The sequence below is a fragment of the Vanellus vanellus genome (assembly GCF_965231255.1).
Source record: "Vanellus vanellus genome assembly, chromosome: 5".
In the NCBI taxonomy this organism is placed as follows: domain Eukaryota; kingdom Metazoa; phylum Chordata; class Aves; order Charadriiformes; family Charadriidae; genus Vanellus; species Vanellus vanellus.
Window position 1 is genome coordinate 60388392 of NC_138910.1, and position 25809 is coordinate 60414200.

Genomic DNA, 25809 nt, shown 5'->3' on the forward strand with positions numbered 1-25809 from the left:
AACTAATATGATCTCATAAGGACTTACCATTTTTCCCTGTGTTCACATTTTAGAAAACAAATTCTTTAGAGTTTAACAATTCTACTGCAGAACTTCTCACTGCATAATTGATAATAAAAGTAGATGGAAATTATACCGAAAAGTTAATTTCCCCTTTGTGTTTTCCTATTTTCAGGCAGACTTTTTTTCTCCTAAAAACCTGTTAAAAATGTCATACGCACTTGTGTGAGCAACAGCCAAAACCATGTGTTCGCGAAGCTTCAATATGCCACTAAACCTTGGTTTTCAACACGAAAAAAAATTTAAAAAAACCCACCAAATAAAAATCACACACCAGATTCTGATGCATTACCAGGGTTTAAGAGCATTTGGATTCTTTCAACATACACATGGGCCACATGTTCCTGCAACCGCAAGGCACAAAGTTCACACGGGCCTTCTGGTTCTTAACAACAAGCTCAGATTCCTTACACAGGCTTTCGACTGCAACAGGTGCAGCTGACAAAAAAAAAAAAAAAAAAAAAAACAACAACAAAACAAAAAAAAAAACAACCCAAAACTCCCAGTAGGCTTAATTCAGGCTTGGAAGTCTGCTTTAAAGAAAAGCCTACTCCCAAGCCTCATAAAAAGCGAACACACCCAATCACCGAATACCACCGTGGGGGAAGTGTGAGGAGAGATTCGTAGTCCCGGAGAGAAAAGCGCCTGTTCTACAGCCTGCCCCGCCGCAGGGCAACAGCAGGAGCCCCAGAAGGTCTCACTTAACAGGGCCCAGAAGATTCAATAAATAAACCTTCGGAGGAGCGCCACGACCGCTCGGCTCAGCACAGGCCACCTCAGGAGGAGGATCAAGCCCCACCACCCCCGCGGCGAGCCCCGGTGCGGGCAACGGTAGAGCCAAAACGCCAGGAGCCAGCCCGGCCTGGCGGTGAGCCCCGCCGCCTCACGACGCCTCTCGGAAGCAAGCGTCTGCGGCACCAGCTTCAGCCCGGGCCCCGCCGCCAGGCGCGGCACTTACCGAGCCCCAGCACCGGGATGCTCCGGCCGTTGGCGAGCGGCAGCACGGGGCAACCGCGCGCCCCACCCCCCTCCGCCGCGGCCATGCTTAACGGCTGCGGGCCCGCGTGCCCTCCCCGTCGCCGCGGGGACGGGACGACTACAACTCCCGGCAGCCCCCGCGGCCGCCAGGCGCCGCAAAGCGCGGAGCGGGCGTGGCGACGGCGCGAGGCAGGTGGGAGATGGGTCGTTGGCGGCGGCGGCGGCTGATGGGCGCGCTCGGCGCTATGTGGGGAGGAAGGGAGGGAGCGCTCTGGCGTGAGGAGACGGGTGACAGGAGCGGGGAGACGTGGGGCGAGGTCTCGGCGGCCGGTGGCGTGGTGGGGCGTGAGGCGCCCCGGCTGATCCCTGTTTCCCTCCCGTGATAGGTGGGGGTGGCGGCGGCGGCGGCGGCACTGGGCCTACCTCCTCAAGCATGCTGTATCTGGTCGGGCTGGGCTTGGGAGATGCCGAGGACATCACGGTGAAGGGGCTGGAGGCGGTGAGGCGGTGCCGCAGGGTGTACCTGGAGGCCTACACGTCCATCCTCACGGTGGGGAAGGAAGCGCTGGTAGGTTTGGGCGCTGCTGTGGCACAGAGCCCCAGGGCCTCTCCTGCAAAGCCTGAGGAGAGTGCTCGGTCTGTAGGCCAGTAGCACCCGCAGGACAAACTGGCAGTGCGCGTTCTTGGAAAATGCGTGTGTGCATACGTGACCTTCACATGCTGTATTTTATAGGAGAAATTGTTTTGCTACTGTTACGGTTTGAGAAACCCACAGCAATTTATTGTCGTTTAGACAATCATTCTATCATCTGATGACCCCTCCCCACCCAGGAAGGGGAACTGGGGAAAAAACTAGGAAACCCAGGGGTAGAAACATAAACAGATTTAATAGAATAAGACTAGATTATTAACATTAATAGCACCAAAGAACCAATATTGATCCCAATACCAATACAAAATATACAGAGATTATACTCAGCCAACTATATCAGTAGGAAGCTGTGCACTCCCAGCAGTGGACAGTAAATGTTGGACACTGTGAGTGCTATGGCTTTGGGAGGAAGAGAAAGCCTCAGGGGTCCGACACCAGGGCAAAAAGTTCTTAGGATTGCAGCCATCAAGGGATAGAGAGAACTTCGCAGCAAACTTTCTAATTTATAGTGAATGTGATCATGGTATGGAATAATCCTGTTGGCCTGCTTGGGTCAAGGGCCCAGGTCTCAGTCCTCCTCATCCCTGCACCTGGCTAACTCGAAAACACTCAGACTTGAAACCCACACACCATAGCTGGCTATAAAGTAAATATTTTCACAAATTCAGACACTAGTGTCTTCTAAAAGTGTAGTCTTCCCAAGTATTAGAAGAGAAATTAGTCCTGTGTCACTCAAACCAGGACAACTACCTTGTGAGAAGACTGGAACAAAAATGAATTTTACTTCCTACAAGTAATGTTTGCATTGTAGTATTGGTTTAATCGGAAATTCTAGCAACATGGCAATCCTGAAAAGTTGAAGAACTTGGTCAGAAAAATGCATAATCTGATTTAAAAATAAATAAATGAAAGACATACCAGAAAAATACATGATTTGGAAGCCTTGAACCTCTGTATCAGCCTAAGGTGTTATGGTGCCTGCTGGGAATAATAATTCGAGTGTCTTGGGTTTCCATGTTTACTTTTGGGCCAGGCTGTCTCACCGTATTGAGACTTTCAGAAAATACACTGTTCAGTTAGAGATGGGTTGTTGAACAACATGGAGATAAACTTTTGTTAGTAAACATACCTTGTGGAAGAAGACAGTAGTAAAAATGTACAAATTATAACTCTGATGGGTTCACACATCATAGAAAAAATTTAATCTCGAAATATTACCAAAAAAAAAGGGCTTACCTACCCAAAGAACAGGGATCTTGCCTCCAAGTAAGCTGTGTAGTACTATACAGACCAGCTATCTGGGTCTTGTATGCTGTATAGTCATAATGTACTTATATGCATATCTGTAGGTACATACAGCACATGAGGCTTCTAGCTTGTAGTCAGTATCATGTGGTTTCCAGATACAAGCTAGCCTAGAATATTTGGGGCCATTTCTGGTATATCTGCTGTATTTTGAAATGAAGATCTACTCCATGTTTTTCTGTTTTTTTTTTTTCCATGCGCTGAAGCAATCTAATTTGAAATTAATTCATTCAAAACAAAATGGTTTCTTTTTGTTATTATTGGACAGTTGGAAAATTGCAAAATAGAAATGATTACTTGGATATTTTTACTTTGCAAAATCTGCATTTGCTATAAAAAAATGTGGATTCCTCGCCAGCTGAAAATAAAACATTGAATAATAGAAAAATGCTGAATATTTTTGGTGTGGTTATTTCTGGGGGCTTGTTTGGGTTGTTTTTTATTGTTTTAAGTCTCTTGGAAACCTTGAAATCCCAAAGATGAGGTAATTAGGAAAAATGATTATTAAAAACAAAGTAAAAGATGCTGTCTTCACTGAAACTACATAAGAGCAAATATAGCAATTAATCACCAAGTGTCGATAATGTAACCCAGTTTACATACAAGTGACAATGCCGAATGGTTTATTTACTAATCTGAAGGTCAGTCTCTCCTAAGCAACATGAAAAGTTGTGGGAAAGCTCTCAAGAGATTAAAACCAGATTCTTTCCTGCAGGGATTTTCTAGAAATCCTCCTGTGCTGATGCTTTTAAAATCAGATCTCAAAATTCAAATGACATTACTTAGTTTGTCTTGTTGGCCTAAAATGTATATTAAAAGCTATTTGATGTTGACGATCTAAATTGGGCCTCAATTTGGTGACAGAACTGTTTCGACCCAGTGACCTCCCAGTGAGTCCCATCTAGTACTCTAGCTACTGGATGGGTTTTTTTATGGAAGAACTACTTGCTTCTGTACAAGTGTGATGGTTCTCTTGTCAATTCACTATTCTTTGTGGGCAAAGATGAAGCTATCACTGAAGTCACAGGAGAAGTCAGAGAAAAGTCTTTCTGGACCATAACTGACATAATAGTTTCATCAATTTGTTAATATTTGTAATACCACCCAACTTTTCTGAATACTATTTGGAACAGAACCACCTTTTTTTGGTCTACACCCTGGGAAAAAATCCTTGTCTAATCATATGAAGAGCACATGAAATGGGTGGTGAAACATGACTTGCGGAGACAGATATGTTCAGGATGGTCAGATAACATGATTTTAGAACAAACTGAAGTTTTATTACATGTGAGGTTGATTCTGGAAATAAAGGCATTTAAAACATATAAAGAGACACAATGATTACTGAGCTGCTGAAGAAAAGCAAAGGACAATCAAATACACGTTTACCTGTATGCACGGTAAAGTATTTCTTACAGAGAATTGAAGATTTAATATGAAATCATTCCTTAGATGTGGTTAGTTACAACGTACTAAGGAAAAAAACACCTTAAAAACTAGGTTGTGGTATAGCTAGTGTCGTATTATCTGGTTTGATGTCAGTATTATAACTAACATAAGCAGTTAGGCTCAGACTTGTGAGAGGGGATGCCTTATAGTAGGATGACTGGTTAAATTAACTACACCTAGAGTCCACCCAGGTACCTTTAGTATGCAGGTGTGATTGAGCTACTTTTGGGGCAGCTCTTCAACCTACACAAAAGGCATAAAAACCCCAAGTCAATGTCAGAGTAATGTGCATGACTAATTTTTGTCAACTCAGGAGCTGCTTCATGGGAAGCTCAGGTGTTCTTGCAAGGAGAGGCAGAGTTCTCTAAGACATGGGTCAGGCTGCTGGGGAGAATAATAACGTTGGCCTTTTCCAGTGAGTGAGCACCCAGAGAGCTATGAAAACACTCCCTAGTGTCTTAATTTTGGTGTTTCTTATTAATTTCAATTTTTAGGAAGAGTTTTATGGAAGAGAATTGATTTTGGCTGACCGAGAAATGGTGGAACAAGAAGCAGATAGCATTTTAAAAGAAGCTGATGTTTGTGATGTCGCATTTCTTGTAGTTGGTGATCCCTTTGGGTAAGACAAAACCACATTTTAATTATTGCTCTAGCTTCATCGCTCTCTTTTTTTCAATAGGAAGGAGCCATACTCCGTAACTGTAATTCTTTATGAAGAAGCTGATTTTCAGACCAGAACAACTTTTTATGTCTTTGTATATTTTTTATTGCATTAAAAATATACATGCAATTGTCTACACTTTATCTTGCTTTGGAGTTTCCTTGCCCAGATATCCCTTATAGATAGGAATGTGGGCCCTCCAGGATGTATAAATCTTTCCTTCAGCAGTCACTTATGGTTTCATTCTCCATGCTAGCTTTTACAGAAAATATTTTTTTCCAGGTTTTATCTGCTAACAGAAGAAATTCTAGGATATCACATAGTTATGACATGCTATGTTTTGAGAGAGTATTCTTTTAGTTGCTATTTGTACTTATAAAAAGCAGCTTTTATGCTCAGTTGTTTTACAATGAATACTGATTGTTGGTTTACAGTGCTTTTTGCTTTGATATATGATAGTTTTTAAAATCGCTTAGGCCATTATAAATGTCTTCTCATTTTGGTTTATTAAGCCTTTTGTTTCCACTTTTTATTCCTGCTTAAAAGTATAGTCTTTTTCTATCACCAGAAGGATCTCCTTCTGTCTTTTCAATCAGGCATCATCAATCTGTAATGTCAAGCCATACAGAAGAGCCTTTAGTCTCCAGCTGGTGATTCGAGATTTATACCAGTGTTAAGGGGCACAAGAAAAATCGAATCACTGAGCACCCTATTTGTGAGTGAAAAAATAGAGTTTATGAAAAAGGGGAGCAGTGTGCACATCTGTCAAAAGCAGATAATTTATGTAAATACAGGTTGAAGGAAATTGGCAAGAGAATATTATATTAAACTAGTACTCATGGGCAGATGATGCTGTATTTCAGAAATATTAATTGTACCTTCAATGCATATTAACATTAAAATTAGGATTCATGTAGAGTGTAGAGCCATGTTACCCGTACCCTTGTGCTCTGATCCAGTGACTGATATAAATATGTATGCAAGATGAAAAAAAAAACCCTACATGTATTGAAATGTAATTCCTACTTGTAAGCAGTATCTTGATCTGCCTGAGTTATCATTAGTTTCAGTGTCAAAATACTTCAATTCTGATTAACATACTACATCATTGCTGAAAACTACCCTTTTTTTGAATGAGTTGCTTTTCTCTAAATTTTTTTGTTCTTAGCTCTTAATATTGCAGCTAGAACTGCTCCTATGCCCACATAGATCCCTAAGGATTTAGGGGTTCATGAGCTTTCTAGGAAAGAGTACTGAATGTTTCTGTCCTAAGAGAAGCCATATGGGAGGAGGATAGAAGCCATATCACTGCAGCTGATCGTAGAGTTTCAAGTATATTTGCAGGTCAGAAGAGTACTTGGCAGTCTTAAGAAATCTCGGGTGTTGGTGGCTAATGGTTAAAGTGATAAAACAAGCTGTGCCCATGTCATTCTTCTCACTGTTGTTCACTGCAAGTTTTTATATGCATACGTGGTAACAACTATGGATGTGCTAGCAGGAACCTGATCATTTTAGTAGTATACTGGAAGACCCACCTTCATCTAGCCTGGTGCTAACATTCATATTAATACTACCCATAAAGCTTAAAATCTGTATCAGTGACAGAATACTAGCATAGCTCTGGGTGCAGAGGGCTGACTTCATGAAGCCTTTGTTGATATTAACTGAGTGCTCATGAGGGCACTTCTGCTTTTAGCTACAGTCATTATGGACAGATCGACTGGGAGAACATACTGGCTGGAGCAAATTTCAGTGAATAAAGCCAGCTGATGCCTTAGTCAGTATTAGCATAACCACAAAATCCTCCAGTGCTCCTTGTCCTATGTATGTGAAGGGAGTAATGCAAGGGTGTAAAACTTGTCCCCTCTTCTTGTAGAGCAGGTATTCTTAAACACTTTTGCTTATGGAAGTCAGGAGCATGGTTTGGTTCCTAACCAAAGTGGTGTTTTAAATCACTTGACTGCATTCTTCTAGGTCTGGGTGCCTGTTTGTATCAGGATCTCTGATTTCCCAAATTCAGATTCCTCTATTGTTTTTTCTCCAGAGAAATTGATTTCTATTTTAAATGATTGATCCTTACAGCCTGACCAGCTGCTGCCACATTTGCGTTCCAGTCTGAAGCACCTGATCTGCTGATTTGTCAGATGTGCAGTGTCCAAATTATCAGACTGAAAATCAGGGGAATTCTGTCAGGGTAACTGAACCAGGCCAGGGTGAAAGCAGTCTTCCTATTTAATTATTCTGATCAGCACATGCTATTTTTTTCTTTGCTTCCTTCTTTGGAATGGCCATACGGAAATGTGTGGTATGTCTTGGGGAGGAGATGGCTAAGGCCACTGTTCAGGTTTGATAAATTTAGGCAAGGGGTAGGTGTGTTTTCATATTTCACATAGAAAATGAAGTGTGTCTAGCAGGTATGTAAGCATGCATGCAAGCAAGATACATATGTAAACATTGTTGCGGTTCAAAGATTTTCTGGATTTATATATATTTACCATTGGGACTCTAATCCCAATTGCATTAACTACAAGCCTGGTAATACTTGCACCAGTCACCACAAGGTGTTTACTGACCATTGGACCTGGAGCCAAATTTAGCTCAGTCCTAAGCTTAACTAGAATTTTCTTAATTATTTCAGAATCAACTTGATCACTCAAATTTAGGCATTGTTAGTTTGAGTAATTTGGCTTAAATATTATAAAAGTTGATTTAGTCTAAGGACTCAGTCTGTTTGAAGTTCTTGTTTGAGTGTGCTGCTTTCCTAGCATGCGCTGGTGCAGATGGGAGAAAGCCTGGCCGTGCAGCGAGTAAGGCAATACTGGAGTTTTGTTGAAGCCTATGCCAGACAGAGTTGACCTTTACAGTTCAACAGACACCTGCAGAAGACAAAGGATAAATGGAACTTTCCTTTTCAAGTACTTGCCAAAGCTACTTTATAAAGTAACAATGGTGTTGGTGTTACAGTTTAAATGATGCCAGAAAACTGCAAAGAACCATGACATACTGAGTGAGGATGCCTGTATTCTCAGCTAGGGAAGATGACATCTGGAAGCCTTATTGGAGTTTTTTACTTTCCCATAACAATTAGTCAAGTTATTGTTTCCCTTTTGGCACCTCTGCATTGCCCTAGTTGTGAAGGGTTTCATGTTACTTTCAAAACAAACTATAATGCTGGTAACACTTGGTCACTTTGTCTTTTCAATCTTTATTTCCTTTCTCTTCTTAACACAGGGCCACAACGCACAGTGATTTAGTACTACGTGCAGTAAAATTGGGGATTCCATACAAGGTCATTCATAATGCTTCAATAATGAATGCAGTGGGCTGCTGTGGTTTACAGGTAATGTTTTTGTATATATGCTATTGCACAACTGCTAAATTAGAATTGGTGAGCTCTTCTACTGCTGTAGCAGTGCATGTTGCAATCTGAAGTTTGAAGATCTGTAGCAACTGTACAGTTCTGTTGTCAAAATTTGTTAACACTTCCTTTTCAGCATGTTACATGTCAGCAAAAGTCCCTTTTGATGAGCGCATGTGTAAAGAAATAGTAACATTTCTATTCTTCTGTGCTCTTTAACTTCCCTCTGCCCCCCAAGACTTTGATATTTAAGTTATTTTACAGATAAAGCTTTGCTCATGTTGGCTTCCTTCTACTACTGATGGTCACCTGATAAGTTTATTCTTAAATTACGTTGTTATCCTGTTGATAAATATGTTGGTTTTGTCATAAAAGGAATAGATGCACAAGCCTGCCTATAAGCCCAACTGAGATCATAACCATTCCAAAATCTTGTATATGATGCACTCTTTCTCTCCGAGGTTGACCTATCTTCACTTTCTGCCCCTCTGCTGATAGAGGAGAGATTTGCTTAGCCAAGGACAAGAAGAACAAATGACAGTTTCTGTGCTTCTTGAATGGCTAAAGTAGAAAAGGTCTAGTGTCCCGCAAGAAAATACTTCACTACTTCCTTTTACACATGTATAGGTCCATTATTACTTTTCTTGCATGAAAACTGTTACGGCAGTGTATGTATCATAACTAATCACATATAAATTAGTTGAAGCTTCCCCCTCCCCTCTTGTTGTTATTCGTTACTTTAACATAGAACCTGCCCTGTCAAGGTTCAAAACGGTTCCCTGTGTATGGGAACCCCTAAATCAAGCTCCCACTTTACCAAAACTGAAAGCAAGCATAGGAATGTAAGTGTACTAACAACAAGAATTGAGACTTTGAACAATAAGTTATCATCACTGAAGGAGGAAACATTCCTTCCTAGCTTAACATAAAAGAACACCATTTTTTAATTTCAAAAAACAAGTGGCGCCTTCAAATTTACAGTGACAAACTCCAATAGCCTTATTTCAGTGTTGCCAGCAGCAGAAAATCCGTTGCAATAAGTTGGGTATTATCTCTGGCTTTGATCACATCTGAATGGTTGAGAAACGTGAACGCCCTGTCTGATCTGGCAGTTCAGCAGCACTGCGTTGACATCTGTTCTGAGATATGAGCGCTAATGCTAAAGGGAATGCAGCATAGGATCCACATTCTTTATAATTCTTCCCGTGAGCACGTTCTTAGTGATACCTGCCTATTGCTGTTAAGACTTGGGCAAAACTATCTTTTAGGAAGGAAATAGGCTCCTTGGTGTCTAAAATCTACATGTACAGCAGACAGATGGCAGCTGTCGCATGACTGCACTTACTGGGCGGGTAACACAAGAGTTGAGGCTGGGGCTCACCCTTTCCCCTTTTGGCTTCACGGTGGTGCAAAGTTTGCTTCTGCTGTCAAGCTGTTGACAAGTACTTTCTACTACCCACTATCTTTTTACTGGTCTTTTACATTCATTAGGAAGGAAGGTGCAAGGCTCATATTCCTAAAGAGAACAGATGACTAAGGTTTCTGAAAGTTTGCTTCCCCCACAACTCCAGCCAGGCATAGGAAGGAGAAGTAAAAAGCTTCTAAGGTAATTGAAAAAAAGAGCAGAATACTAACTGGGAATACGTTGTAAGCAGTCTGTAATGTTTTTCAAATATACAGAGTTTTGGAGATTAGTTTACTGTTCCCTTATCCTATACTGAAGGTAACAGACCATGAAGGAAATGTGATGTTATTCACTCTGGCATTGCTCCCCTTTTCCATTCTGGCTTGGGAGGGGCTGCCTTCTCATAAGTCAACATTCCTGTTGTTGTATAAAGCATTTTAGGAAATAGTGATCATATTGTATTACCGGACAGGGTATAACCAGCTGGGTGTTTAACTCTTCATTGCTCCTTACAGGCATAAACAGCAACTGAGGGGCGTCTTACAAAAAAGCGGCCTGTGATTTAATTAGAGTTGTGGTGGAAGTTTATAATTTCTTTCAACAGTCTTTATGTTCATGGCTGTCTCCTGCCATCAATTTTATTTTGGAGTTACTGTGTTTCAAATTGAAAAGTTGCTGTCAAGTATAGCAGGGATTCCTCTTTTGCTTCACCACAGAAAAGGCTTGGCTTTTTTTCTTGTTTTAATCTGATTGTGATACAAAACCTCTTTCTTTCTTACAAGAGAAAAACAGGAAACACCTTTATACGCTGTTCTGAAAGCCATGTGCGTAGTGAGCTGTAACTGCTGATTAGGCCCTCAGCAAAATGTAGCTACAGCCCAGTCTGTTCACAAAAGAACATGTCTTTTGTCATCACAGCAATGTTCCTGTGCAGCCAACAGCATTCTGGTAGTTGTGCAGTTTTCCTGTGCACTAGTGAGTTACTGAAGTCAGTAGAGCGTTAGTGATGCTTTGTCACCTTCAATTCATAGATATATTTCTTGCCAAATTGTAAAGAAGGGTGAATAGCTATTTTCAAATACTGTTTTTTTTATTTTATTTACTATCTTGCCCATTTAACAGGATCAGCGCTGCTGTGTTGAAGACTGCACAGATGAGGATTGCATTTGTATAAAGAACAGGGTGTATTTTAGTTTTGAGAATTAAGCTTTTTGAACTAGGAAACTCCCACAGATTGATACAATGAGCTATAGCTATTGAAAGCAGGGGATGGTATAACTTAGCAAAGCACTAGTGTGACTGGGCATAAGGCGCCCTGACTTGCTGTGGCTCCCTCTTTTATGCTGTTCTTTCTGTGCTTCACCGTGTCAGAATTTTTTTTTCTCAAAGCTGAAGAACCTCGTTTCCCCCAGAAACAAATGAATACAGCAGTAGGGGAGAAGGAACAGTGCCGGTGTGTGAGTGCCTCTTGGCACTTTCTCTGCAGGTTCACCTCTTTTGTCTGGAATCTGACATGTAGGTATGTTGATCATTCTGACTCTTGTAGTGGGGAACAACCACCAGTGAAGAAATTCATGCAGTTTGGTATCTCTGCACACTGTAAGGGAAGTCAGGGAGGGGGGACAGAAGTCCCCAGGGGAAGGCCAAAATTCTCAGACAGCACTTCTAGTAAGTGGTAACTAGTGAGGCAGTTCAGCTTTCCTCATCAGCAGCTTCACCGTAGTTCTGTACCTTTGGAAAGCTTTGCATTTTAGCTAACAGGCTTACCTCTGGTTCTACCACTGCTCAGCTACCCTGCGAGCAAGACTTTGCCTTGGCTCTATCCAACTAGGACTCAGCATTGCAAGCTGAGAACAAAGGGAGAGCCTAGCCTGACTTCCATGGCTTTATCCATACCTGCACTCAGTTTTTCAGAATAGGGCTGATTGCTAAGGCTTTTAGCCCTAAAATAAAGAGGCAGAAAACTCTGGATCTCTAATTTACACCTTTTTCCTTCCTTCCTAGTCTTCATGACATCAGGGTTAGTTTGGGAATGTCACTGGCCATAGCAGTGCTGCCAGGACAGAATTCTCTCTGACCCAGTTCTGGTAGTGTGTCTTTGAGATAGCAGTATGGATGGTCAAACACATGAAGAAGACTCTGCATCATACTGACCAGTGATGCATGTGAAGGAGTGATGCAACTTGAAATGGCTTGAGGTAATGGCATTACTGTAAAAAAAGAAGATTGAGAACTAAAGTGCAAAGTTGGAGACGAGCCACGGGATGAGACAGAAGACCCAAATGAGCTGCTCCTTTCTGGGAGAGTGGTGTTGCTAGTTTTGAAAGCATTTATATTTTGGTAGGGTAGCTAGGAAAAAAAAACAAGTCATGGCAAAGACCTGCCTTTCCTTTGAGACGTACCCACTTTCCACCTGAATAGCTTCAGAACAAACATCTGCATGTGCCCTTGTTTCTTTCAGTGACTCTCATTGATTTTTTTTTGTTTGCAGTTCAGTTAATTCTTGTAAGACAATTAGTTATAAGATAGTTTTGCCTTTTCACTACTAGCTGATCACTTAAATGCAAAAGCACTGCTTACTATGTTATTTTTGAGTCTTTACTGAAGAGGTCAGTACATTTTCAATGTCAAGCAGAAAAATACTACTTACAGATAAGGAAGCTGAAGGATGCTATCATTACTCATTGTGCTCATAGTCAAATAGAAAACCTGTAGTAGCTGCAGGAGCAGAACCTCTGAGTTCTACCCTCTCTCGGTGTCCTAATCTTCAAAAATACTCTTTGGTCTAGTAGGAGGGGCTCTATGCAAAATGTTTTTTATTCACTGACAGTTAGAACAAACTGTTTTCCATCACTGGTTGGTTTTCTCACTTACTACCAGCTTCTGAGCCTTTTAGAAGTTGGCATTTGTTTCTCAAACCAATGAAAGGTTCAATCAGTGCTAGTCACACTACTTTAATACTCACAATTGCTATTCAACTTAGTGCCATTTGTCACCAGCAAATATGACCCAGAAACATCCATTTAATCAGGGTAGATTTTTTTCTCCATTTAGATATCTTCATTTCAGATTAGTAACCCAAGTGACCAGGGCGGGAAGGAATCATTGTTGGATAGTACTGGAAAGAGTCTTAGGAGATTATTAAAGATAAGGTGACATTACCTTGGAGGGAAAATCCTGTCCTGTTCAAGTTTGCTTGGAGTTTCTGAGTCACAGAATCACAGAATCACAGAATCACAGAATTATCAGAGTTGGAAGGGACCTCTAGAGATCATCTAGTCCAACTCTCCTGCTAAAGCAGGATTGCCTAGAGCACATTACTCAGGACTGCATCCAGGCGGGTCTTGAAAATCTCCAGAGAAGGGGACTCCACAACCTCCCTGGGCAGCCTGTTCCAGTGCTCTGTCACCCTCACCGTAAAGAACTGTTTCCGTGTGTTTGAACGGAACTTCCTGTGTTCTAACTTGTGCCCATTGCCCCTCGTCCTGTTACTTGGAACCAATGAAAAGAGCCTGGCTCCATCCTCCTTCAACCCACCCTTTAGATACTTGTATGCCATAATAAGGTCTCCCCTCAGCCTTCTCTTCTCCAGGCTAAAGAGTCCCAGCTCTCTCAGCCTTTCGTCATAAGGGAGGTGCTCCAAGCCCTTAATCATCTTAGTTGCCCTTCGCTGGACTCGCTCCAGCAGTTCCCTGTCCCTCTTGAACTGGGGAGCCCAAAACTGGACACAGTATTCCAGTTGTGGCCTCACCAGTGCCGAGTAGAGGGGGAGAATGACCTCCCTCGACCTACTGGCCACACTCTTCCCTATGCAGCCCAGGATTCCATTGGCCTTTTTGGCGACAAGGGCACATTGCTGGGCCATGGATAATTTACTGTCTACCACAACCCCCAGATCCTTCTCCTCCAAGCTATCTCCCAGCAGGTCAGCCCCTAACCTGTACTGGTGCCTAGCATTCTTCTTCCCCAGGTGCAGGACCTTGCACTTGGTTTTGTTGAACCTCATTAGGTTCTTCTCTGCCCAGCTCTCCAGCCTGTCCAGGTCACTCTGGATGGCAGCACAGCCCTCTGGGGTGTCAGCCACCCCACCCAGTTTGGTATCATCAGCAAACTTGCTGAGGATACACTCTGTCCCCTCATCCAGGTCATTAATGAATATATTAAACAAAATAGGACCAAGTATTGACCCCTGGGGGACACCACTGGTTACAGGCCTCCAACTAGACTCTGTGCCGCTGATCACAACCCTCTGAGTCCTGTCCCGCAGCCAACTCTCAATCCACCTCACTGTCACCTCATCTAGCCCATACTTCCTCAGCTTCCTAATGAGGATGTCATGGGAGACAGTGTCAAAAGCCTTGCTAAAGTCAAGGTAGATGACATCCACGACTTTCCCCTCATCCAGCCAACCAGTTATAACATCATAGAAAGCTATCAGATTGGTCAAGCACGATTTACCCTTGGTAAATCCATGTTGACCACTTCCAATAACTTCCTGTTCCTCAACGTGTTTGGAGATGACATCCAGAATGAGTCGCTCCAATACCTTCCCAGGGACAGAGGTGAGACTAACCGGTCTGTAGTTCCCTGGGTCCTCCTTCTTGCCTTTTTTGAAGATTGGAGTGATGTCGGCCTTCCTCCAGTCCTCAGGCACCTCTCCTGTTCTCCATGACCGTTCAAAGACGATGGAGAGTGGTCTAGCAATAACATCCGCCAGCTCTCTCAGCACTCGCGGATGCATGCCATCAGGGCCCATGGACTTGTGAATGTCCAGCTTGGCCAAGTGGTCTCTGACCCGGTCCTCCTCAACTGAGGGAAAATCTTCCACTCTCCAGACCTCCCCCTTTGCCTTCAGAGGGTGGGATTCTTGAGGGACAGCTTTAGCAGTGAAGACCGAAGAAAAGAAGGCATTCAGTAACTCTGCCTTCTCTGCGTCCTCCACCACTAGGGCACCTGTCTCATTCACCAGTCTTTTGGTAGCTGAATTTTATTCTGCTTGTGGAATGTCTATTTCCTAAGTGCTGATACAGGAAGCAGTCAAGAGAAAAATGTGTTCTTCCCTTCAGCTGCTTTTATGTGATTTGTCTCAGCTGCCTCCTGAAGACTGCAATCATGCGGAGTGGGCTTCCCTCAGCCAAATATCCCTTTCTTCACAGTTCCTTTCTCTCTGGCGCGTACTAAGGGGACTGAAAGTTTTTGGGACAGCTGAGCCAATCTGTTGGTTTGCAGTAAAAAAAGGAGTCATAGATCTGGGTATATGAATAGTAAAAGCTTTCAATTTCATGTGAAGGGTCTTATGAGAGGCGTTCAAAGTTGGTAAAGGTCTGTGGTACTAAATAAGATAGTGTGAAGGGCTAGAGCTGGGCTTGTTGTTGTTTCATATGACCAATTACAAGCAAGAATGAAGCTTGACTGATTCTTGCTACCTCTTTTTTGATGATTGTCCTACTTCCTAAGCTGTTCTCTGGCAACAATATATAGTGTAAAGAACAGCAGGAGCCCCTTAATCTGATGTATATGGTCTGAAAGGTTGTTAGCGCGTTATGGAGGATGTGGGAAAAATCTGACTTGTTACATTCCTTTTTTTGAGGATGAGTGTTGCATAGCACCATGTCAAAACTCTTATGACAAGGATAAAAAAAACATGTCTTAGCTTTTCCGTGTACGTTTGTTGGGATTTATCAAGAAGCAACCCGGGATAATGCAAGGTGCTCTATGGTCTTAAAATTCCATTGAGGAATAGCTTTAGGAGAAAAAGTCTCTTGGTGTCTGTCATTGAATGTGATCAGGTGGTGCAGCATCTTCATTTGCAGAACACATCTGTCCCGTGAGAACTATCTGCAGTGTAACCTGTGCTCAACACAGAACATAGCTGAGCAGTGTTTTAGTCCTACAGGGTTTACAGGCATTTGCATGTGTATACAGGTGCCAGGTCTGAAAAATGTAATGGTAAGATTCCTTTTTACCTTCTTCCCCTGACATATATCCAGTTCTGAAGCCGTTTGAAATTTTAGGAGAGGAGGTAGGCTCATCAGTGAAGAATTGCTTTGTCACCATTGCAGCTGATACAGCAATAATTCTGGGAAAGATGCTGTAAAAATAAATGTCTCATTTTGAAATGTTTACTTCTTGGTTTCTCTGCAGCTGTTGCCCTACTGACCTTCAATATTATCTTGCATCTTCTCTCCTGCTTGCTTTAGTAATTTTTACAGGGGATGGGGGAATCTTCCTTTTTTAATTTCCCTCTTTAGTCTCAACTTGTTCCTTCTTTTTATGCTCCATGTTTTTGTGGTGATTAGCCACACCAGTATTTTAAGCGAGAACTGTTGATCCAGACAGCTTGAGGCTCGCCGTTAACAGAGTTGCTCGGTATTTTCATTGAAATTTCACTTGCGTGCAGGCTTTCCAAGCTGAAATCACGGCACAGCACTTTTTCTCTCATAGTTTATTCTGGTCTCTCAACTAGCAATCAATTCTGCTTATATAAACAACAAGTAAAAGAAGAAATAGCATTAACAGAAGGGTTAAAAATACTAACTGAAAACAGGCACCTCCGTACCAAAAGTTGTCAGCCACTCTTTCATATTATGTGTGTAAATAAAATAGGAAGTTATAGCTTGTTCTGGGGTGACGAAAGCGTGAGTGGAAGAACAGCTTTCTGCAGTATTTTGTGAGAGGCAGAAAGCTCTAGCAGACAGAGCATTGCCTTGGAGTAGAGAGTTCTGGCTTCCTTTCCTGACTTCAGCTACTGCATTGCAAAATTTAAGTGCACAAAGCTTTGCTTAAGCCAATTACTACTTGGGCGGGGGGGTATTTCCAAAGACTGAGGTCTTTCAAAATGACCTTTTGAAATTTTTCTGTGAAGTTTTTGAGCATTAGGGAGAAGGAAAGGAGGTTAGTTTCCAAGCTGAGAGCATGAAATGTCTGTCCAACCATTTCACTTGACCCCCTTTGAAATTCTGGCACTTTTGTGCCTGAGCAGAATGTAGGCACTCCACCAAATCTGATGATTAATGCAAGTGTGATGCTTGAGATGTTTTAGCTTGTACAGAACAGATCTTGCCCACTCCTAAACCCCAGCTGCTTAACACAGAGTGCAGCACACAGCAGACCGCTGGGAAACTTCATTTACTGTTGCCTCTCTTTAAAGCTGTGCCAGCAACTGTACAGCATGATCGTTTCACTGACGATATACAGAGCTCTTCACTAACTTATTAAACTTCTTAACAATCTCAAAGCATGACATTAATCCTCAGCTGTGTTGTAGTACACCTAGGTTAACAAACGTGTCACAATTTTATTCCAACGACAAGCATGATTTCTGGAATTTTGGGCCCCTATTCAGTCTTTTATGGTTGGTGGAAAGAATCTTATTTTAATTTCAGTGGGCTTTGGCTTTAGTGGACCTGCTGTCCTCTGTATCTGCTGAATCCTTAGGATAGTAGTAGAATTTTTCGTATTCAGCACTCTCTCTGCAGCAAGGCTTTTCTTGAAAGTCTGATACTTCATGCTAGATTTCAAGATGTAGGAATTGGAACACAGCACAGGAAAATGTATTAGGAACAAATTGAATCTGCATGAAGTACGGGGAGAGAGTTAAAAATGTAAGTTCTGATACTGTTATGTGTTGCTTCTTTAATGCAGGCTTGCTCTGGTGGTAAAGCGGTGCCTGTGTTTGCATAAATGTCACACTTCTGCAGAGATCAAATGCTAGATGAGAAAGAAATAGTTGTTTGTGCCTGTAGAAGTGCTTGTAAGGTAATTGGTCACAAGAAGTCAAGTACAGTAGGCGTATCCATTTATTGCTTCAGTTCCACAGCATTCATAGATTGTTGGTGTACTAGAAAGTTTCCGAAGTAGTATTTTTCCCTTTTTAATTTAAAGTTAAAATATGTATGCATTAATGCTAGGGAATCTATTCTTTAGGAGTTTAGTTAATAGAGGAGTATAAGTTGCAAAGGCATTTCTAGGTGGCTAATAAAATATGCCCCATTCCATTCTTGTTGGTGTAGAAGCTACTTATGTGCTGTCCAGGTGCTGAGGAAACAAGTGTATTTTTTTGAGACTATAAGTACAATTTTGTTATATCAGTACTTGGTGAAGATATTCTGAAGTTATTTCTACTGAATAGACAGGCCATTTGTGGCAAAAATGTTTTGTTCCTTTTTTGACATTCAGACTTCAGTTTTCATGCAAAACCTGGTAAACAAAGGACAGATTCAGTGAATCTGACTGGCAGTGCTTGCACAAAAAGGATAACTTGCTCAACTTCTCGTTGGCAAAGATGATGGAGAGTCTTTGTAATGATCAATGGAAAAGAGAAAAATAACAATAAGAAGTGCTGTGGGGTATAAAGTTGAATGCCCAACTTGTTTTTAATGTGTGACAGAGTGGTTTAAAAGATCTGATTTCCAACAAAATACTTATCGGATAGTAACATTTTACCCATTTCTGCATATCCTTTTCTTTGCTAAAAGGCTGAGGTGAAAGTTTCTCCCCTTCAGGTTATCAAAATGCCAAAGGGACTGGGATAAAAATTGAGAGGTTAATTGAGGCCACTGAAGGAGGGCTGCTGCTCCTTGGGAAATGACTGCAGTGGCTTTCAGGTGGCAGACAGTAAACAAGTTAGTTAGGTTGGGACCGGACATTTCAGCAGTTGTTGATGACTGAAGGTATACTACCAATGAGATTAAAGGTTAACTTGCTCCCAAGTGCTCTAACAGTGAAGGGGAGTAAGAGAAACGCCTTGTTCTAATGGTTTTTCTTCAGATTTGGTACAAAATGGAAAAAGTTCTAGCTAGCTGTATGAAAAATAGGCAAAACATAGCTTGTGGTTTTTTCCTTTTCTAGAACACAGCCTTGAAATAGTTAACAAGTTACATCAGGAGCAATTCCTTTGGTTGAACCTATATTTAGTTTACTGGAAGAACCTTTAGGTTGTGAAATGTACGCTGTGTGTTCTTGTCCTTGTGCTAGAGTGAAATATTTAAAAGAGGAAATGTTTTCAGTAATATTCCAGGTATCTTTAAATAAATGTTTTTCCTATCAGCATGAATGATTAAAATTTGAGGTTTTGGTCCCTTGAAAACTTGTTTCTGCTTTGATTCAAATTCTGCTCTGCCAGCATAAAGGAATTAAAACCTCAACCTAATGCCGCAGTAAAATAAAGTACATGTAGGAGAATCCCCAGATGGCACAGAGCTGCTTGTACATAGGGTCCTCTTCTGTGCTAACAGCACACGCAGTGCCTCCTGAAGTGGGCTTGGAAAAGAAGCTTTTCCTCCCAGTTTTAGAGAGGAAGTGGGGAGGTTAGTCCATATAGCCATCAATGTTTATAGATACCTAAAGGGCGGGTGTCAAGAGGATGGGGCCAGACTCTTTTCAATGGTGTCCAGTGGCAGGACAAGGGGCAACGGGCACAAAACTGAGACATGGGAAATTCCATCTGACCATGAGGAAAAACTTGTTTACTTTGAGGGTGACAGAGCACTGGAACAGGCTGCCCAGGAAGGTTGTGGAGTCTCCTTCTCTGGAGATACCCAAAACCTGCCTGGATGCATTCCTGTCCAACCTGCTCTAGGTGAACCTGCTTTAGCAGGGGGGTTGGACTAGATGATGTCCAGAGGTCCCTTCCAACTCCAACCATTCTGTGATTCTGGGAATGCAGAGATGGATAACTTTACAGGTAGTTCATTAGATGTTCTTTAACATGCTTTACGGTGGAGAGTAAAAGAACAGAAGCACATCTCTATTATGAAGAAGAAAAAAACAGTTCACTAATCACAAATTTTGTTAAAAAGAAAGGGTGTGCAAAGGAATGCACTAAAACTAGTCAAGACATACAGAGAAGCACAGGGGAGCTTTTTTAAAAGGAAGCATTATTTTTAATGCAATGTTTAGTTGTGATTTATGAAAGAGCAAATTTACACATCTTATAGGAGAGTATTTTCCCTGTGGTATGAAACTTCTTTATTAACTAGGCTCAGGACTTTTCAGTGTTGTCAACTGTCATAGCATTTTTTTGTATGCTGCACTTATTTTCTTATATATGTGTGTTATTGCATTTTCTTTGTTTTACAGCTGTACAATTTTGGAGAGACAGTTTCTGTAGTTTTCTGGACTGATACGTGGAAGCCAGAGAGCTTTTTTGACAAGATTGAGAAGAACAGGCAGAATGGAATGCACACACTGTGCTTACTTGGTAAGCAGCAGCTATCCCAGTTCCTTAGCTACCATCTTCTGCAGCGTCCAGAGATAATAGTGATAGGCATGAGATGAAGTCTACAATTAAATAAATGTTCTTAGCTAATGTATATGTGTGAAAATAACCCCAAAATTTGAATGTTACTGTATGTGTACTTAGAGTCAGTTCAGCCATTGTTCATGCTACAGCAGCCAGGAATTTCTTAATTCCTCTTCAGAAAATCCGTAAGAAACGATGCCTTTGTAGAAGTCAAATAGGAGCAGGAAGACCGGATTTGCTCTAAAGATCAGTGTGATTTTAAGCTAGATCAAGCTTAGAATCCAACTCAGATTGCAGTGACTAGCAGCTATCTTTTATTGACTTAATTAGGTTAGAGCTAAATATATTTGACTTTCTGGGGAGCTAAATCGTGCATTTAACCACGTTTCTGTTTTGTAAGGTGATTTCCCTTTTCTAAATTATTTTATCTAAGGATGTTTTGGCAAAAGGTGATTGTCACATGAGACACTTCAGTGCTGTAAAAAATCCTTGCTGATCACGGAGCTGAAACGGGATACTGCTCCTACCTGAGCGCTGTCCCCAGGCTCTCCCATGGTGTCGTCTGATCTTTACTACCCAAAAATACTCAGTTTAAAGCCATTTTCTGAGTAACTCTACTAGTTTTGGTAAATCCTTAAAGATTATGGAACTGCCTGCATATGAACTATAAGACACTTGCATATTTATATATATAGTTATGTAGCTTTCTGTATTATCTTTTAGACACAGCTGGCATAGGTAAGTGCTAAATAAATTAATATTTTAAGTAAAAACAAAGTCTGTGGTAACTGGAGGAATCCTGAGCAGGAAACAATTTAAATGTGTAAGCATCACTGCACATCAAACTTTCCAATACCTTGAAAGTTGTTTGTTTTCAAAATTGGCTAAAAATCAGAATTTTGGTAATTTGTTTTAAAGAAGGATGACTTCACAAGTGTTTTAAACAAGCATTATTATAACTATAGTATGTTAAAACAAAGTATTCTTTAGATATTTTGTATAATTTCTACGATCTCCCTTTTTTATTTTTTTTATAAAGTAGTGAGAGAGTAAAAATTTTGGAACTGTAAAATTGAATTATAAAGCTTATGTTTCAGAGACAGTTGTGGGACCTGCATCTAATTGTAGCTCACAGCTGAAAACTACCAATTTCCAAGTTAATTGTTCCCTTAACACTACTTGGTCATTCTGGTCTTTGCATTGATTGTTTATCCAGCTAGACGAGATTACCAGATAAGCAAATTAGACATAAAAAGGTTAATGCTAATAAACTTCTGAATTCAAAGCGACTTCACAGACATATAAGCAATTTGGTTAACTGTGCACAAATAATCTTGCAGCTTTGAATTTTAAACCTCTTTCTTTACAGTCACTTTGGTATAGAAGTTGATCATATAACTTAAGCAATACTTTTTTTTAAAATCAAATTTAAAAATGTATCCAGCTTTCACTATGGAAATATTTTGGGGGCATCTGAATGCAGATAACATTTGATTGCCTCTTGGAGAGATTGTGGCCAAGTGGAGTTTCATAAAATTGCAGATGTGCAGAGTCTTACCTGACCCCTTCTCTTTTTTTTTCCCCAAATCGGTTTTTTTTTTGTTTTGTTTTGTTTTTGTTTTTTTTTTTGTTTGTTTTTGTTTTTTTTTTTTTTCCCATAACAGAAGATTGTTCTAAATTTTGATTGGGACAGGAAGGAAGTGCTAACGAAAGTCAGGTTCCTGCACGGCAATGATGTAATCACTGTCGATCAGTCCTACTGTTTTACCTTTTGTGACCACGATGTACTCGTCATTGAAGAGTAGTCCCAATACCCCGTGTGCTTAAACATGCCGGCATTTAGGTATTCTGTGGTAAATACGCCTGCTATTTGTATACTTAGCAGTATTTTTATTCATCTAGGTTGCTCCGAAATCTGTGAAATTGGCCCTGTCTTTGGGTAAAGTCACATGCATAGAATCACAATGCTTTGTGATTGATTAACATATGAAACAGCAGAATGTAATCCATATTCCTTTTGCCTGGAGTTATAAATAGAAATATTGTTATAAAGTTTATAGAATCCGCTAATTAAGTTAAGCTTTACCTACGTAGAAAACTAATTGGGAAGTCTGTAGAAAATCTGCGTTTTAATATCTGTTTTGTTCTACAGATATTAAAGTGAAGGAGCAGTCTCTGGAGAATCTAATGAAGTGAGTCACCATTTTGAAAATATACAGAAACACACAGCCTATTTACAAAGGATTTTTTTGTACAAGGAACAAAGGTTCTTTGCCCATAGTCTAATACTGAACTTACCTGCTGCCTTCTCTTGTACTTCTCAGTGGCCACGGTCTTTTGTTTCTTACAAGGAGTGGAACTTTTTTGTTCATTACGATAGGACCTGGCTTTATTTACAGTAACTGAATGAAGTTGCAGCAGAGCATAATCTTTCTTTGAACTGTTTCTGTGAGAAGCATTCAGTCAGAATGGGGTAAGCTTTCTGCTTGGCAAATGAAGTGTTCTTTTACTGCTGTTCTGTCCCATCCTGAAATAGATTAATAGCTGAAACAGTGTTCTGAATTCATTCTTCCTTACACTGGCTAAACCCAGTGTGAAGTACGGAATACATACCACCCTTTTTAAACAGCTAAATAAGCAATGTATAGAAAATTCTTTAAAGTACGTTTAACTGTATTCAAAAAAGCTCTTGCCACATCTTAGTCATCTCTTTGCAATCTGTATGTTTTGACAGTGGCAAATATAAATGGTTACTGTATACACTGCTGTAACTCTGGTCTAAATTAACATTTGTGAAGTCTTACAGTATCATTGAGGTTTGTTTATTCTGGAGTTTCAAAATAAAATCTGTTTGACCAAATCCACAGTTGGCAAAGAAAGCAGCATTTCATTTAAGAATGTATTTCTAGTCTGTAATCATCTGTCTACAGGGTATTTGACAGAAAAACAGTAGTTTGCCCTTGAATTTAAGTCTAATGCATCTTTCAGGAGTAGCTGCAAAACCTGCTTATTGCTTCCAGCAGCTGAATTTGCTTTTAGCACTCAAATGATCTGCCAGCTGGAGGCCCTGCTGTTTCACAGGTGGGGTGAGAGCACAAGAGACTTCTGTCTTCCATAAAAATTCTACTCTTGTCTAAATGGCCCAGGCTCTCAGGCCTGTTTAAGTTCCATTTGCTGGTCTAGAGGTTTCTTGAAATAAACTGTAAGAATGCAAGGGACAATGAAATGGGTTTATGTTTAATTTCTCTACTTTTCTTTCCCTGCAGAGGAAGAAAGATTTATGAGCCACCCCGCTACATGAGTGTGAATCAAGCTGCAGAACAGCTTCTTGCCATTATTCAAAACCGGAGGCTCCAAGGAAAAGAACCAGGTACTATTACCACAAAGTTTCTATCCACTTCTACCCCTCTCAAGTCGCACTGATTGACGAGCTTCTGAATGCTACTCCCTTCCTCTTAATCTTAGCATTCTCTTGCTCTGCAGTGGAATTGGGTTGCCTTAAATCCTAGTCACGAGATGGATTTGGCAGAGCTTGAACGTAGTGTAGTGCAGCGAGCACAGATGAACGAGCACTAGTGGCTCCTGGAGGTTTAGTCAAAGCCTCAGTTTGGTAACCCTGTATTATTTCTTTCCATCTTTAGCTGTGTACTCTTTGATCCTTTTAAGTTGCAGGAGGCAGAAGGATTCTGAGCATTTTAGATCAGTTGAGCTTCAAAAAGCTCTGCTACATTTTATTTACATTGGTTGCACTCTGCTCTACATGAATACCAGCATGAATCTAGGTTAACCCAGTGATGCAGAACTGCGATTTTGACATTGAATTCTTAACACTAGTCAAGAGCAAACTGTAAAAGACGTTTATCGAGACCAAGGGTGAAATCACAGCAGCTATAAAGATGACTCAGTTGTGTCACAGAAAAATTCTAATAGAAGTTAATCTAGCTATATTCCTCCTTTTAAAAGTTTATTCCTTAAATACTGTTAAAATTTCCTTTCATTTTATCCTGTATATAGAATGAATCAGAAGCAGCAGTTTCCTCCAAGTGAACACAATTCCTGAATTAATTTCGTATTCTACTTCTGCTGCCTTCCTATTCTTGCTTATGAACATCCCCAAGATACAGCTTTATTTTCTTTGAAGAACAAGCTTCTTTCTAGGCCACTCCAATGATTTACTAATGGGAGGTTTAAGAAAGCAGCGTTAAGGTTTAAGCATTTTGAGTATTTTCCTTTATGATAGGACTATTAGTCAATAAATTAAGCGTTTAATCTTCTTTCTTACAGAAATTACTGAAAATACAATTTGTGTTGGCCTTGCACGTGTGGGCGCTCCAGATCAGAAGATCGCTTCAGGCACACTACATGAGATGTCCACAGTGGAATTAGGCGGTCCGCTACATTCCTTGATTGTTACAGGCATTATGCATCCTCTGGAATTAGAAATGCTTAAGCTTTTTTCTGTAGATAGTTCCAGTTTTGAAAATAATGCATTTCAAAGGACCACTTAAATAAAAATGAGGCTTTTTTTTATTCCATCTTTAATTTCATGACAACATGAAGTTATTCCTGTGACTATTTAGAGCTTGTCTAAGTGCAGTTAGATTATTTATCGCTTCAAAAAACAACACTGTAGGGACATGGACCTGCCTTTATCTGAGGCTACAAACTGCAAGCTGCACCTGCTGCTATCAGCTTCTAACATGTAGACACCTCCAGAAACCCTCAAAACCCTTTGTCTGATCCAGTGCATTGACATCTACATCAGTCTTAGGTTGATGAATAGAATAATAAGGGCAAGTAGAGAACTGAAGTAGTGTACCAGATACCTGTCTGGCATCACTTTTGCCGTAATACATAAACCAAGCCTACTGCATACATTATTATCAGTGCATTTTAGATGTTAAATTTTACTTTTCAACTTTCCAGAAACTTAGTGGTTCTCTCACCAACAGGAACCATTAGTGAGCAAAACCTGTTAGGTCTGTATCCATCTTTACACTTAGGAGAGTGAATACAGACAAGTGAGAAGGTTCTTCATGTCGAAACCAAGAAAAACAACAACTCACCCTTTGGACAGTTGGTGAAACAAAGGGAGAAGCTGCGCAGAACTTCTTATTACAGGAGGCTGAAACTTAAAATAGAATTGGATTTCTTCATAAATACTTGCATTAACATATGAAGTGCTGGACTCAAACTGCAGCAACCACAATTAACTTCAAGCCAATGCTCTGAACACAGACTGCAAAAATTCTATTTAGAATCAGCCAATGGATGATGGTGGTTGCTATTTCAAGTAGTCTTCACAGTATGTATGACAAAAAGCAGACCTGTATGCATTTTTTTTTTTAACTGAAGATTTATTGGAAAGAAATTTGATCCCATATCTTTTCAGCAATATAGGACACTTAACATTTTATATAGACTATATTCAAGTAGAAAAGATTACATTAAAAATTTCTAATATTGCACTTGGGACAAGTCATGGCTAAGCTACTAACAATAGCATTCCAGAACAAAATCATACATCGTCTTCAGAATTTTAGTGAGCTGCCAGGTGTTATCATTAAGATTTCTTTACAGGTATTTTGCTATAGTGTACTATTCAACTTAAGCTCACTGCTAAGAGTAATTCCTGTAATTTAAAGGTAAAGGCAAGCAATATGCTGAATGCAAGCAATATGCTGTATGCTACCAGGAA

At 40.6% G+C, this 25809-nt stretch overlaps 2 protein-coding genes across 3 annotated transcripts in view; one reads left to right on the top strand and one right to left on the bottom strand.

Moving 5' to 3' along the window:
* LOC309672987 (putative oxidoreductase ZK1290.5) overlaps positions 1 to 1148 on the bottom strand; it is a 51425-nt gene extending 50277 nt beyond the window's left edge. The window contains 1 exon segment of the mRNA XM_082484661.1: positions 1019 to 1148. Coding sequence (XP_082340787.1) covers positions 1019 to 1103 — 85 coding nt within the window. The 5' untranslated portion in view covers positions 1104 to 1148.
* DPH5 (diphthamide biosynthesis 5) lies at positions 685 to 24699 on the top strand. 2 transcript variants are annotated; one of them, XM_082484663.1, is made up of 8 exons: positions 685 to 879; positions 1425 to 1606; positions 4939 to 5063; positions 8337 to 8445; positions 19949 to 20069; positions 22264 to 22303; positions 23378 to 23481; positions 24396 to 24699. In XM_082484663.1, exons 2-8 carry the CDS (start codon positions 1472 to 1474, stop codon positions 24617 to 24619), a joined length of 858 nt encoding a protein of 285 aa, XP_082340789.1. In that variant the 5' UTR covers positions 685 to 879; positions 1425 to 1471; the 3' UTR covers positions 24620 to 24699. The 2 variants fall into 2 exon arrangements, with proteins under 2 accessions (XP_082340789.1, XP_082340788.1); XM_082484662.1 differs by lacking the exon at positions 685 to 879 and having other exon boundaries at positions 1164 to 1606.
* Positions 24700 to 25809: the final 1110 nt, after the last annotated feature.